Raw genomic sequence first — 16,076 nt, 5'->3', positions numbered from 1 at the left:
GTGCCCAGCCAGCCACAATATTTTAATACCTTCTATCATATCAAGTATCTTTAGAGTTTTTTTGTGGGGTTTTGTTTGTTTGTTTGTTTTTGCTACAGAAAACTCTGAACTGAATTCATTATTTTCTGGATTACATGAATGGCAACTATTGCTTTCTGTCCATGTCTTAGGTTAGTGTATCAGTCTGTTTTCACACTGCTATAGATACTACCTGAGACTGGGTAATTTATAAAGGAAAGAGGTTTAATTGACTCACAGTTCCACATGGCTGGGGACACCTCAGGAAACTTATAATCATGGCAGAAGGCAAAGGGGAGGCAAGTACCTTCTTCACAAGGAAGCAGGAGAGAGAGAGCAAGAAGGGAGAAGTGCCAGACACTTATCAAACAACCATCTCTAGTGAGAACTCACTCACTATCACAAGAATAGCATGGGGGAAACTACCCCTGTGATTCAATCAGCTCCCACCAGGTCCCTCCCTCACATGTGGGGATTACAATTTGGATTACAATTTGAGATGAGATTTGGGTGGGGACACAGCCAAACCATATCACTCAGGTTGCCTGGAAGTGGTGGAAGTTCTTTATTTTAAAAAATTATTTGATAGTTATATGCATCATAAATATCTTTCTCCAATCCATGGCTTGTCTTAGTTGGTGATATCTGTTTATACGTTACTACTTATATTTTAGAACTTAAACATCACCTCCGTGAAAGCTGAATATTTCCTTTCCCCATAGCAAGTTAATTGTTCCATCCTCTGAAACAAAAGCTATTTCCATGAAATACTGTTTTAGCACTGAATTACAATGTATTTTAAGTACCTTCATTCCGTTACTATCCCTTATAGTGTCGTACTATTTTGCTGTAGCCCTCAGTCCAGTGCCAAGTCACAGTGGGTACCCAATAAATACTTTCTGGACAAAATTGTATTCTTGAGATTATAGTCATTTCCATTGACCCCTAGTATACCACTCTATAATAGTCAGGGTTATTAATCACAAATATGTAATTCTGGCTCATTTAATCAGATAAAGGATTTATCAAAAGTTACCAGATCATGACCAGAAACGGTGGCTTATGACGGTAATCCCAGCGCTTTGGGAGGTTGAGGTGGGTGGACTGCTTGAGTTCAGGAGTTTGAGGCCAGCCTGATCAACATGATAAAACCTCCATCTCCACAAAAAATACAAAAATTAGCTGGGTGTGGTGGCGCATGTCTGTAGTCCCAGCTACTCGGGAGGCTGAGGCGGGAGAATCACCTGAGCCCAGCAAGGTCGAGGCTGCAGTGAGCCATGATCACACCACTGCACTCCAGCTGGGCGACAGAGTGAGACAGGGCCTTTTAAATAAATAAGAGCGAGACCTTGTCTCAATAAACAAACTAAGTAACGAAAAGTTACTGGATGACTTACAAAATTATTGGAAAGGCTAGAGAAACAGCTTTATGTAAATATTCCAGGAGCAACCCCAGAAACACGTCACAGCAATGGTCTGATCATGGAAACTGCTGCTGCTACTGCTTTTGCCACCACAAAACAGTGAAAGCCAGGAGCCCAACCTTGCTGTAACCACTGTTATCCCCCAGATTTGTTCATCTCTGCTGCTATGCTCATTGGAAGTTCTGGGAAGAGCCACTTTCCTCACATTTCTCACTTTTGAATCCTGTCTTGTACAGAGGAATCAAGGTTGTTAGAATCTAGGTTGTTAGAGCCTAGGTTATATGACTGCATCGAGCTACAAAAGAGATGAAAATTTGAGTCTGATATTTCTATCAGGAGGCAGGACTAATATAGAAATTTCCCCTAATTATAGAAAAGATGACAGACAAACATAAATATGACAGCTGTCACACCTTCTCATATGCCTCTTCACTACAACACTGCAATGTTGTTAGTCACCCACTTTAGTGTGTGAGAACTTCAGAGAGTTATAAGAATCCAATATCTCCTAGGCCGGGCGCGGTGGCTCACGCCTGTAATCCCAGCACTTTGGGAGGCTGAGACGGGCGGATCACGAGGTCAGGAGATGGAGACCATCCTGGCTAACACGGTGAAACCCCGTCTGTACTAAAAATACAAAAAAATTAGCCGGCGTGGTTGCGGGCGCCTGTAGTCCCAGCTACTCAGGAGGCTGAGGCAGGAGAACGGCGTGAGCTCGGGAGGTGGAGCTTGCAGTGAGCCGAGATTGCGCCACTGCACTCCAGCCTGGGCGACAGAGCGAGACTCCATCCCAAAAAAAAAAAAAAAAAAAAAAAAAGAATCCAATATCTCCTTATTCATTTGGATTTGCTATGCCTTAAGTTATTAAAAGAGGTCTTTACAGCCAGGTATTACTGTATACCCAAATATATCAATACATTCTTATGGTCCTAATCTTTGAGTTACTCATCCTTTCTGGCTGACCCTAACTTCATTTTGTTCCCTATCAAAAGTGCTCTTTCAGAAGCCACTCAATTATTGATTCAGCTTCCACCGGATCCTGCAGCATGACAGAATCGGGCAGTCCAGGGCATGGAGAGAATATGCAGGAGGAGGTGGGATTAAAAACATGATTAATGACTGGGCACGGTGGCTCACACCTCTAATCCCAGCACTTTGTGAGGCCGAGGCGGGCAGATCACAAGGTCAGGAGTTCGAGACCAGCCTGGTCAATATGGTGAAACATCGTCTCTACTAAAAATAGAAAAAAAAAAAAATTAGCTGGGCGTGGTGGCTGGCGCCTGTAGTCCCAGGTACTCAGGAGGCTAAGGCAGGAGAATAATTTGAACCCGGGAGGTGGAGGTTGCAGTGAGCTGAGATTGGGCCACTGCACTCCAGCCTGGGTGACAGAGTGAGACTCTGTCTCAAAAACAAACAAACAAACAAAACACCCAAAAGACCTGTGATTAATAATACATTAAAATTGTATAGCACAATCTTGTTTCCAACATACTTTCTCATTATCTTATCTGAACTCCTTAATAATAATACACATAAAAGTTATCCTGGTTTCTTTTTTTTTCTTTTCTTTTTCTTTCTTTTTTTTTTTTTTTTTTTGAGACGGAGTCTCGCTCTGTAGCCCAGGCTGGAATGCAGTGGTGTGATCTTGGCTCACTGCAACTTCCACCTCCTGGGTCCCGGTTCAAGCAATTCTCCTGCTTCAGCCTCCCGAGTAGCTGGGATTACAGGCATGCACCACCATGCCTAGCTAATTTTTTTGTATTTTTAGTAGAGATGGAGTTTTGCCATTTTGGGCAGGCTGGTCTTGAACTCTTGACCTGGTGATCCACCCACCTCAGCCTCCCAAAGTGCTGGGATTACAGGCGTGAGCCACCGTGCCTGGCCATGTTGGTTTCTCTGACTAAAAAAGATAGGCTCAGGTTTTTCACTGAGTGAGAGTTTATAGAAAGCAAGGGGAAGAGGCTAGAATGATTCATATGGTAATGAATTAAAGTTGGAAACATCAGTGTGAACTCACATTTACCTTAATATATACACAGGGCCACATACAGAAATACTTATAGATATGTGTACATGCATGAGTTAGTAAACATACATACAGTATTTTCTCACTCTGTAGCTGAGAGGACCTAGAAGCAAAAATACCCCAGTAGCAACAAGACCCAAATCTTGGTTTCTAATACCGTTCTCCAATGAAAGTCTCCTTGGAGAAATGGTTGATTATAGAACTGGATGAGAAAATATATAGGATGAGCCTGGAGCATCTTATAGTTCTAGAAAGTAAGGAAGTACTCTGAGAAAAACAAATGAAACTAAAACCAAATAACATGCAATGATGAGGGTGTCAAAGGGACATAGGAGCCAACTGAAAGAGCTCCCCATGGCCATAGCATCAACAACCCGACCAACAAGATTGAGTAGTACTGAATTATAACCCAGAGTATAACATAAATGCCCATAAGTCTATACTGATATCAATAAATGATTGAATGAATGAATACGGGGGGAGATGAGACAAAGCTCCCATGCAGAAGAATTCTAAATAATTTAGGTACTCCATCCTCATGGAGGTGGAGCATATGCCCCAATCTTTAGGTGGGGGCTGCATATAGTGACTTCTTTCGAGACCACAGTATGAAAAAGAGGACTGTGGTACTAGTTTGCTAGAGCTGTGGCTTAAACAACAGAAATTTATTTTCTTACAATTCTGAGTAGAAGCTCAAGATCAAGGGGTTGGCAGAGTTGGTTTCTTCCGGTCTCTTCTCTCCTTGGCTTATAGATGGTTGCGTTTTCTCTGTGTCTTTGCATGGTCTTCCCTCTGTACTTGTCTGTGTCTTAATCTTTTCTTCTTATAAGGACATCAGTCATATTGAATTAAATCCAATTGAGCTCATTGTAACTTAATTTCTTCTTTAAAGACACTGTCTCCAAATATAGTCACATTCTGAGGTACTGGGAATTAAGATTTCAGTATATGAATTTTGGATGGGGACACAATTCAGCCCATAACAGCAGGAGAAGACACCTTCACAGTGAAGAAACCTGATAAACACAACCTGAGCCAGGCGATCAAGGTCAATATCAACAATGGAAAGTCATGTTGGTAGTGTGACCCTGGTGATGTGATGAAAATGACATTTTACTCTGTGGTCTTAGTAGCTCACACCTGTAATCCCAGCACTTGAGGAGGCTGAGGTGAGAGGATCATTTGAGCTCACAGATTCAAGATCAGCTTGTGCAACATAGTAGGACTTTGTCTTGATAAAAATTTTTTTAAATTAGCCAGGCGTGGTGGCACATACCTGTGGTCCCAGCTACTTGGGAGGCTAAGGAAGGAGGATCACTTGAGCCCGGGAGATTGAGGCTGTAGTGAGCCTAGATTGCTCCACTGCACTGCAGCTTGGGTGACAGAGTGAGACCCTGTCTCAAAAAAAAAAAACAAAAAAAGGCAAAACAAATTTATAATCCCAGTCTAATCAAGACATAGCCCAATTGAGACACATTCTACAAAATATCTGACCTATACGCCTCAAAATTGTCATCAAAAACAAAGAAAGCCTGAGAAACTGTCAGCTAGGAAGATCTTTTGTTCTTTTTTATTTTTTTTAAAATTTAAATAAGGCTTCAGGTCATAAAGAAGATCCTAATGAGACATGATGACTAAATGTAATGTGGCATCCTGGACAGGATCCTGAAACAGAAAAAGGACACTAGGTAAAACTAAGGAAACCTGAGTCAAGTATGTATTTTAGTTAATTATAACAAGTCACTATTGGCTGATTAATTGTAACAAGTGTACCATAATAATGTAAGACATTTATAATAGGGGAAACTGGTTGCAGGATATATGGGAATTCCATACTATCTTTGCAATTTTTCTGTAATCTAAAACTGTTCTAAAATAAAAAGTTTATTATTATTATCATTATATATATATATATATTTTTAAAAAGCTCCCCTGACTTGCTCTAGGTTGGAACTGGGACTAGAATCTAGGCCATTTGGATCTAAGTCATTTTCACTATTCAAGAGGTTCCATCACCACGACATGTAAGGCAAGTGTGTGTCTGTGGGTGTTGGAGGTACAGGATGAGAGGGGTCCACAAGTACTATAACATGATGTCATTCAGGAAGATCAAGGCAATATGAAGTCTATGGAATTGGGCTGGAAGTATTTAAAGATCCAAGAAAAAAAATCAACTGTTTGAAGCAATCAGGTGCCATGGAGCTAAGCACAGAGATACACAAGCTGGTCAAATAGCAGGTGGTCAGGACACAGGCTAGAAGACTGGGGTACAAAAGACCAGAGATCAGACAGATACATTAGGACACACAAGATTAGAATCCAGAATTATAGTAATAGGTATCGGGAATAAAAATAATAGTAATAGGCCAGGTGCAGTGACTCACACCTATAATTCCAGCAGTTTGGGAAGCCAAGGCAGGTGGATCACTTGAGTTCAGGAATTCAAGACCAGCCTAGCCAACATAGTGAAACTCTGCTTCTACTGTAAAATACAAAAATTAGCTGGGTGTGGTGGCACGTGCCTGTAATCCCAGCTACTCATGAGGCTGAGGCAGGAGAATCGCTTGAACCCGAGAGGGAGGTGTAGATTGTAGCAAGCTGAGATCGTGCCACTGCACTCCAGCCTGGGCGATAGAGTGAGACCCTGTCTCAAAAAATAAAAAATAAAATAATTTACATTTACAATATACTTTGCACATAAAATTTTCACATATATTATTTATTTGATATTGAATTAAGTATTGTACCTTTTGAGTTAAGTACAGCACTTTTTTATCCTCCTTTCCTAGGGTTGCCTAAGCTCACAGGTGAGGGGCAGCTAGAATAATTAGCTGGAGTTGGGGAAGGGAAGAGGCGGGAAGCCAAGCAGTTCCTGATACTTGCCTCCCATCTTTCAAAAGTGTTTTCAGTCAGCCTTACTGTATTCTTGACTTTTTTCTGTTCCATAGCTTCATTTCCTCATGCTGTTCCCCCACATGTCCTTCAACCACAAACGACCTCCCATCCATATCACCACTTAGATCTCTCAATGAACTATTTGGAGTTCTTTCTCGCTGACTTAAATGTCACCTATGCCCAGTACCTAGTCCTCTGGAGCATTAAATATTAGGATATGCCAATCTCAACTGATGTACTATATATAACCAGTAACACAGCATTGGGCTTCTACTTCTAGAATTGGGCCAATCTTACAGAATTAGTTACTATTTTGTATGACCGTGCAGCAAGGACTGCCTCTTCTGCTACCCCTCCAGCCACCCCTTGCAGTGAGCTCCTCCAGGCCAGTGATCATGTTTCACTCATCTCTATATCTTTATTATCTTAAGTGCTGACATATAATAGGCCCTCAATTAAAAATAATTCAATTGGAATTTGATGACTACCCTAATTCAAATTGCTTCTTTCCCCAAATTCTTTCTTCTCTGTATGTTTTTTCACATTGCATACTGTTCTGGTTTGAGTTGTGTCCCTCAAATATGTTGAAGTTCTGACCTCTCCCCACCCCACCATCCCTGTGAGTGTGACCTTATTTGGAAACACCATCTTTGCAGATGATCAACTTAGGATGAGGGCAGTGGGTTGGGCCCTAATTCAATTATGACTGTGTCCTTATAAGAAGGGACAATTTGGATATAGAGACATGTGCACACACAGGGAGCCTGCCACATGAAGATGAGGGCTGAGATTGGGGGATGTAGCAAAAGCTAAAAAATGTCAAATGCCGAAGATTGTCCACAAACTATCAGAAGGCAGGAGAGAGGCAAGGAACAGATTCTCCTTCACAGTCCTCAGAAGGAACCAACCCTCCCAATCCTTTGATCTCAGACTTCTAGACCCCAGAACTGTGAGATAACACCTCTCCATTGGTTAAGCACAGTTTGTATTACTTTATCATGGCAGCCCTAGGAAACTAATACACCACTTACCACCTTTACCTTCTAACTCTATCATTGCCTTTCTCCCTGACTAGAATGGAAGCTCCATGGGGTCAGGGCTCTTCATCTGTTTTGCTCATGCATGAATTCTCAACATGTAGAACAATGTCTGGCATATGATAGCTCCCAATATTTGTTGAAAATAAGGAACGGAATTTTTCATATAAACCTAGACATTGTTTTCATTTGAAAACACCCTACATAAAAATGCTCCCAATAATAAAGCAATAACGGAAAACTTTAACAACTTAAGAATACACTACCCTCTGGCTACTGTGAGAGGGGGATCCTAAACCCTCAGAAGCTGTAACTATTGCTGATTTCTACACCTCACTAGTGACAGGGTGCTTGGGACTATGAACGCATACATGGAAGTTAGCGGAGGCCACCCCTCGGGGCTTCCCTTTGCTGCTTCTGGCTTTTTACTCTGCTTTTTTTCTGAACAAAGTAAAGCAAGGTCAAGAATACAGAACCCGGCCAGGCGTGGTGGCTCATTCTTGTAATCTCAGAACTTTGGGAGGCTGAGGCGGGCGGATAGCCTGAGGTCAGGAGTTTGAGGCCAGCCTGGACAACATGGTGAAACCCCGTCTCTACTAAAAATACAAAAATTAGCTGAGCGTGGTGGTGGACACCTGTAATCCTAGCTACTCAGGAGGCTGAGGCATGAGAATTGCTTGAACCTGGGAGGCAGAGGTTGCAATGAGCCGAGATTGTGCCACTGGACTCCAGCCTAGGCAAGAGAACAAGACTCAGTATCAATCAATCAATCAATAAAAATACAAAACTCTTCTCCTCCTCATCTCCATTACCTTCCTCTTAGTATGGCCCCAAATATTTGAGTGGTTGAATGCATGTGTTCTGGATTTATAAGAGGATAATTCCCCTTTCTGTTTTCTCGTCATCACTTGAAAAAAATAGGAAACGAAGAAAGCATTCACACCTACAAGAACTCGTCCAGTTTTTTAGTTGGTTTTTTTTTTTTTTTTCTCAGTATACTCAGCATTTCTCAACAGTCCTGAGAGGTAGGTAGTATTTGAAGGTGAGAAAACAGGCAGAGTGGTTACCACCTTGCACACGACATGAAGAAACTGCAAGGCGTAGGAGCCAGGCCTCCTAAATCTCAGTCCAGTGCTCCTTCTCTTCCGCTGGTCGTCACTGCACACGTTTTCTCTTTTTATGTCTGGGTGAAGAAAGAGTGGGTCCCAGAAACATGAAAGCGATTTGGTTTTGCAATGGGAAGGAACAGAGACAAATCTGTAGGACTTTCGACTCTGTAGACATTCCCTCTAGCATTTCTGAGGGGACTGTGGGCGAAGAGGAGAGGTCTGAGTTCCAGGGAGTAAGGACTGGCCCCCTGTTCCTTTCAGTGAATGGTCTTTCTCCAAATACACACGCACACAACACACACAACCGGGGGCCTCAGCCATGAGAGTTGTTCGTGATAGAAATGGTCTACCAGATTACCATGACAGGCACTGGGGACCAGTTGTAGTTCAAAGAAACGAGAGATGAGGGCACTACAAAGAGGCAGGGATTAAACAAACAAAAACAGCAACAACAACGACAACAACAAAGAATGAAGATTATTCAACCAGAAACGACAATGAGGGTGGGGAGAAGATAGAGGATGAAGACAGCGCAGGGTTGGGAGTAGAAAGACCCCATTCTTGTGCTGGATGTGCAAGGATCACCGTGAGGAGAGTGAGGGCGGCTTTGCCCTTTTGATGCTGAGTTAAACTGTAATACAGATTTTCCATGTAAGTACTCCGTCATTTTCAGGTGGCAACCGGATAAACTTCAGGTGCCACCATGGAGGCGACAATCACCAGGAGAGAACAGGACGGGAAGAAGGCTAGGACAGAAGGGTAGTTGCATCTCCGCAAACGCACAGGTCTAGGAAAGAGGCACCTGGGCTGTCCGCTGGGCTATCTCGTTTCAAAGTCACTTAAGTTTCTGTAGCTTAGAAGCGGCCCTTGCCCTCTGGTATCGGGAGACGGCTTTGCTGCAGACATCGAGGTGCTCGGAACGACCTTGGTGATCAACCTTAACCTGAAATTCCCGGTCCTGCATTGCCCATCTCCCGGGTCACTGCTGCTGACAAGGCTCTTCTACAGTTCTGGGTTATTCTACAGTCTTTCAAGAGGGCTTCCCCTAAATCCTCTCCCTAGGAATGCTTGGAAGGACGGGAGGAGCAGCCTGGAGGCTCCCATCGTTTACTCGGACACAGTAACAGCCCCTGCCATGGCTGCGCTACCGCGGGAGCTAGGCTCCGCAGCAGAGGGCCCCGGGCTCGCTTCGGGGTGGGGGCGCCCGGGGTGTGCCGCGCCCTCGGGGCCCATGTCCCGGGCGGGTTTCCGGGCCTCGGCAGCGCGCGAGGCGGCGGCGGCGCCGGCTGGCAGGCTGATGATGATGATGCTCTGTGCTCGCAGCCGATGGGAGGCAGCGTGAGCCCGAGAGAGCCCAGAGCAGCCGCGGTGGCAGCGCTGGAGCGCAGCCTCCTCCCGCTCCCATAATGCACAGGGCGGCGGCGGTGGCGGCGGCGGCGGCGGAGGCAGCATCGCGGGCCGCCGAGGTGGCTGCGGCGGCGGCGGCGGCGACCCCTAGGACCCCGGGCAGGTGGAGCGCTCGCGGCTGCTCGCGGCGAGCCCGGGAGTGATGGCGAGGCCCCTGCGGGCGGCCAGCGCCTGAGGCGCCCCGCCCCGCCCCGCCCCGCGCGGCCCGCCCCGCCCGGCCCGGCCCGGCCCTGCCCTGCTCCCTGCCGGCGGCTGCGGACGCTTCCTAGTCCGCTCGGGCGGCCGCCCAGGCGAGGTGCGGCCTCCGCACAGGCGGGGGGCGTAGGCGCGCGGCGCCCGCCATGGCTGCGTCGGAGCTCTACACAAAGGTAAGGCACCCCGCGGCCGGCGTCGAGGACTGGGGCTGTGCGGCCCTCGCCGCCAGCTGTCAGGCTGGGGAGGGGGCGGGAGCGCCGGGCCCAAGCGAGCCCCACCAGCGCCATCCCCTTCAGCGCCTCAGAACCCTCAGCCCTACCAGCCGGTCGCCCGCTGCGGCACCTTCCTCTTTCGGGCGAGATGGTTAAGGCGGCGGAAGGTGGCCCGCCTCGGGGGTCTCCCAGGCCCCTGCCGCGCTGCTCGAGTTGGGGGCAGAGCGGGCTTCGGAGTGGAAAGGGGGCCCATGTGGATTTAGCAGGGCGGGCGTGCCTCCCCTCCTGCTTGGCTTTGGAAAATTCCCGGCGGGTGGGAGATGCTTGCTCCAGTAGATCGGATGGGTTCTCTCGTGGGGACACGCGCTTAAAATAACGTCTTGTGTTGGTATGCAGTGCCGCTTCTACCGCCAGCTAGCCTTTCTGTGAGGTTATTTTGAATCCTGCAAACGGTGGCCGTATCACCTTTAGCTCCCCAGTTTAGCTGCGCTGGGGGTGGCGAGCCCCGGGGAAAGATGCTGCCGGATGAACGCGAGCTGATTCACCGGCTGGGAGGGTCGGTACTCATTTATCGCTGGGAGTTTGCAACCTGCGTGTAATCCCGCAGAGCCTTGTTAGGCTCCATGTCTTTACCATCCTCTGGGGCAAGCCTTTCCCTTCTGGGTTTGGTTTAAGGGAAGTGGCAGTCTTTTCTTAGACTGACATCAATATACTCAGGGTCTGGCGATCTCTGAATGACATATTATGGAGAACTGTCAACTTGAGTGCTGCGCAGATTTGTGATGACCTTTGTGAATATATGTAATCATGGCATTTTATACTATACACTCATGTGTAGGTAGATATTTTGCCAGATATTGATTACTTCTACATGCAGTTAATAGAGTTGCCTTTTCACATTAGCTTTTGCAGCAGAACTTTCATTTAGGGTCTTGTAATCACTGGAATCATTGTTTCCAAATGTGACTGAAGTCCAGGGCCCAAGTTGCAGTGTGTTTTATAGAGGAAAGAAGACTGGGCATCAAGAGACATTGATTCAAGCCGGGACTTACTAACTGTGACCTTGGACAAGTCACTTAACATCTCTGGTTCGATTTCCTAATGAGTAAATGCAGTTAATTATACTTGCCTTGCATCCCTTACAAGCTGTTGTGAGAATAGAACTTAATAATAGTTGTGAAAGCTTTTTGTAACCTATGAATTTCTCTGCAAATATGAGATATATGATTAATTTCTTCAACCATGAAATGAGCTTGCATGAAACATTGTCTGAGACCTCTTTCTTTCTAGTTTTAGATTTAAGGACTGTACAATTGGAACTTCTCTCTCAACCTGGTAATTTCTTTAGGCATTGTAGATCTCTAACTTATGAACGAATGCAATTGGAAACTGATTAAAAGTAACTTAAACACTTAATATGGTGCTTACTGTGTGCCAGGTACTGTTTTAAGCGTTTTAAAAATATGAACTCATAATCCTCATAAGGAACTTATGAGGTCGATATTAAGAAATATCAAAATCATTTTCATATGAAGAGATAATCAGTCTGTAAACATTCCTTGGTTACTTTGTGTAGCCCACCCCCTCCACTTCTACATCAAGTTTGTCCAACCCGCAGCCCATGGGCCGCATGCAGGCCCAGGACGACTTTGAATGTGCCCCAACACAAATTCGTAAACTTTCTTAAAACATGGGTTGTTGTGTTTTTTTTGCAATTTTTTTTTTAGCTCCCTCATTTATCATTAGTGTATTTTATGTGTGGCCAAAGAAAATTCTTCTTCCAGTGTGGCCCAGGGAAGCCAAAAGATTGGACACCCTCCGTTCTATATGGTGAGCAGTCATCTTTGAGTCACCTAATAGTAGGCTGCTTAACTAGAGACTGAGTGGATAATAAATTGTTGTTGGATTTCGAATGCTTTTTTCCCCCAAGATAATTTGGGAGAAAAAATTGAAAAGATGTTGTGATTTATAAATGGTAAAGTTTTGGGCTTCTGTCACAGCTTTATCACAATCTATTTTAAAATTTACCTTTTAACAGCCTGAGGAACATAATGAGACCTGGTTTCTACAAAAAAATTAAAAAGTCTGGGCACGGTAGCTCACGCCTGTAATCCCAACACGTTGCCGAGGTGGGTGGATCACCTGAGGTCAGGAGTTCGAGACCACCTTGACCAACATGGCAAAACCCCGTCTCTACTAAAAATAGAAAATTAGCTGGGCGTGGTGGCGCATGCCTGTAATCCCAGCTACTCAGGAGGCTGAGGCGGGAGAATCGCTTGAACCTGGAAGGCGGAGGTTGCAGTGAACCAAGATCGCGAGCCTGGGCAACAAGAGTGAAACTCTGTCTCAAAAAATAAATAAATAAATAAATAAAAATTAGCTGGGCGTGGTAGTCACGCCTGCGGTCCCAGCTACTCCAGAGCTGAGGCAGGATGATCAGCTGAGGCAGGAAGATTGCTTGAGCCTGGGAGGTTGAGGCTGCAGTGAGCCATGACTGTGCCACTGCACTCCATCCTGGGCAAAAGAGCAAGACCATGTGTCAAAAAAAAATTTTTTTTAACCTCTTTGTCATTATAAAGACAGACTGGCTTAGAGATCAAGACTGAAGTTGGGGCTTACACTGCCTTCTTCTAAATACACTTATGCCTAATTAATAGTCTGGTTACTTGGTTATTTGTTGGCTAATTCTTTTTGTGAATGGGCCTTAGCTTAATGGCAAGCTATGGCAATTATGATATTTATTAGTAGAAGTTAGGGAATGGGTTGGGACATGGGGAAGGTTGGGCTGATTCCAGAGATAAAAACTACTATTGTAATTACTAGAGGAATAGGAAAATCATTAGAAGTATTATCAGTGGATAAGCACAAGGATCTTCCCCTTGCAGAGGATTATAGGAAGGAGGTTCTAGGATAGATTACAAGGAAAGATGTATTAGTGTTATGCCATAATTATGGTATTTAACGTTGTGGTTAAATCTTAAAAGTGCTCTTTAAAAAAGTGTCATTCAGATCTTAAGGGCAGATTTTGATGTGTGATACAGATCAGTTCCTATTACAGTGAAGGACAAGAGACTGTTCAATTTCTTCTTTTTAGCCAGAATGGTAATGGTTTTGTCACAGCAATTTAACAAGGCTTCCATTTTGTAAGTTTTTCCAGCAGTATAAACATTTTAAGGGCAATAGCTAGGTTCTTGGGATACTTTTCTGGAAACTAATATTTTGGTTAAAACATGTTTTGTTGATTTTTAAAAATAACAGCTTTATTGAGATATGTGTCTTATACCATATAATTCACCATTTAAAGTGTACTATTCAGTGGTTTTTGGTTTATTCACAGAGTAGTATGTTGATGTGTTTGTGGTCAACATACTACTTGATCCCAAAAGAATTGAAGGAAACTATGATATCTCATTGCTTCTGATTTTGAAAATATTTGCTAGTCTTGACTTGCCAGTGGATATCTATATCATACATCATCCATAGGTGCTTTTGGTAACTAGAAGCAATTCTACATTTGTGGAGTAGGGTTTATCAATTAGACCTAGAAGGATTATCGGGAGCATTATAATGAATGGCATGCTATTCCTCCTGTCATCATGTTCCCGGACACCATGGATAGCACCATGGTATCAATGCTATAGAATGGTCAAGATTACCTGAAGCTGATTTTTTTTTTTTAATTTTTTATTTTTTTTGAGACAGGGTCTCACTGTGTCACCCAGGCTGGAGTGCAGTGAAGTGAACATGGCTTACTGTAGCCTTTAACTCCTGGGCTCAAGCTGTCCTCCCACCTCAGCCTCGTGAGTAGCTGGGACCACAGCTATGCACCCAGCTAATTTTTAAATTTCTTCTAGAGATAGTCTCAGTATGTTGCCCAGGCTGGTCTTAAACTACTGGACTCAAGTGATCCTCCTGCTTCCACCTCCCATAGTGTGGGATTACAGGCATGAGCCACCACACCCAGCCTATTTTATTTATTTATTTATTTATTTATTTAGGTTCAGGGTATCACTCTGTTGTCCAGGCTGGAGTGCAGTGGTGTGAACATGGCTCATTGCAGTATCTACCTCCCAGGTGCAAGCCATCCTCCCACCTCACCTTCCTGGGTAGCTGAATCTACAGGCATGTGCTACCACACCCAGCTAATTTTTGTACTTTTTACAGAGACAGGATCTTGCTATGTTGCCCAGGCTGATCTCTAACTCCTCAGGTCAAATGATTCTCCTGCCTCGGCCACTCAAAGTGTTGAGATTACAGACATGAGCCACCATGCCTGGCTTATTTTTAATTTTAAAAAAGTTTTAATTTTTTTGTTTACTTTTGTGTTTTGTTTTGTTTTTACCTGAAGCTGTTTGATTAGGAGGTTCCCATGTGTGCTGAGATGCTGAGTATTGTAACAGTGCAAAGACAATCTAAAATTCCACATTTGCAAAGCATGTTAACTTGCCTAGATGAAACAGTTCTTAAGGTCAGTAGATTGTATATGTGTAACTTTCCATTCCCAACATATCCTCTCATATGTACAGGAGCCACATGGCCTAGATTTTTTCTGGGATAGATCCACTTTTATATTCTATGGCACTGTCTCTTCAAACTATTGGTCTTGGAAATTCTAATATTTTCATGTCGAGACTGTATTTCTCAGACTGCTTCCAACATCTTAAAGAGGAACAGAAATCTCATCTCTGATCATGTGCTCTGACTTGGAGTTTGGCAAGGACGTTAGCTGTCCTCAAGTCTCCTGTCATGCCCTTTCCATTTGAATTTCCTCCTGGTGTTCCTAGGCCTGTTAACGACTTGCTGTTCTCCTAGTTCCGCAGCTTGGAAACCTCCGTATCTTTTTTCTTGTCTTTCACATTCGACTTCTTCTATATCAATTCTAATTTCAGTTGACATCCAGCTGATAGCTCAGATTTGGAACTCCCACTAGTACTCTTTTTCTCTGTCTTAATGTCCCAAACATGTTTCTGTCTTATTACGGTTACTGTATTTGTGTATATGTTTAACACTCCCACGATACTCTAAGCCCCCTGAGATGCTGTTTTGTTTACCTCCTGTAGAGCCTAGCCCAGTGTCTTACACAGAATAGCTGCTCATTGAATATTTGTTGAATGAATACTTAAGCAGGGGAGGGATGGAATGAAAATAATGGTTTGGCATGATCAGTCCACTTGTAGGGACGAAGCAGGGTATAAAGATGTGGTTAAACAAGTAAACACATTTTCAGGCATGTTGAACAGGATGAGTAATAGAACTGGGAACCAGGGAGACCAGGAAACTTTCAGGGAACAAAATGTGAAGTGGTGAAGGTCTGGTGGACTAAGGCAGGGGCAGAAGGTGTGGGAAAGAAGAGGATAAATCTGAGAGACAGGTCTCTCCGAGATGGATTACATATAGGATGGGAAGGAGCAGGAGTAGTATGAAATAATGCCAGTAGCTCCAGCCTTGGAAACTGAAAATTAATTCCTGTTTCATCACAAATTTTGACTGCCTCTGTGGACCTTGAATGCTACTAAGAAATACTTCTTTACATAGCTTGACAAAGCAAAATGCCCATTATTTCCTCTTGAAATTTGTTACTGTTTCTTGAAGTGTGAAAGTTTTGTGTATTGTCCAGAAAAGATTACAGAGAGATTCTGATTCTAATGAGAATTGCTGCTGCCACATATTTTAGATCTTCCTGGTACTTTTAGCTTTTTTTTTTTTTTTTTTAAATAATGAAAGAGAACTGGAGGAAGCTTTATGAATGGGCT

At 44.1% G+C, this 16,076-nt stretch overlaps 1 protein-coding gene across 4 annotated transcripts in view; it reads left to right on the top strand.

Annotated features, from left to right (window-relative positions):
• Positions 1-9,917: 9,917 nt before the first annotated feature.
• The window catches only part of MYO5A (myosin VA), a 228,319-nt gene continuing 222,160 nt past the window's right edge, over positions 9,918-16,076 (top strand). For 3 of the 4 annotated variants that reach the window (XM_055363025.2, XM_055363024.2, XM_055363023.2), the window contains exon 1: positions 9,919-10,284. In XM_055363025.2, the coding sequence (XP_055219000.1) occupies positions 10,258-10,284 (27 nt within the window). In that variant the 5' untranslated portion in view covers positions 9,919-10,257. Of the gene's footprint in view, positions 10,285-16,076 lie in introns of all 4 variants that reach the window. The other variant, XM_055363022.2, reaches the window with a different exon arrangement.

The sequence above is a fragment of the Gorilla gorilla genome, chromosome 16, assembly GCF_029281585.2.
Source record: "Gorilla gorilla gorilla isolate KB3781 chromosome 16, NHGRI_mGorGor1-v2.1_pri, whole genome shotgun sequence".
NCBI classification, from domain to species: Eukaryota; Metazoa; Chordata; class Mammalia; order Primates; family Hominidae; genus Gorilla; species Gorilla gorilla.
This window is presented reverse-complemented; position numbering and strand designations above follow the sequence as displayed.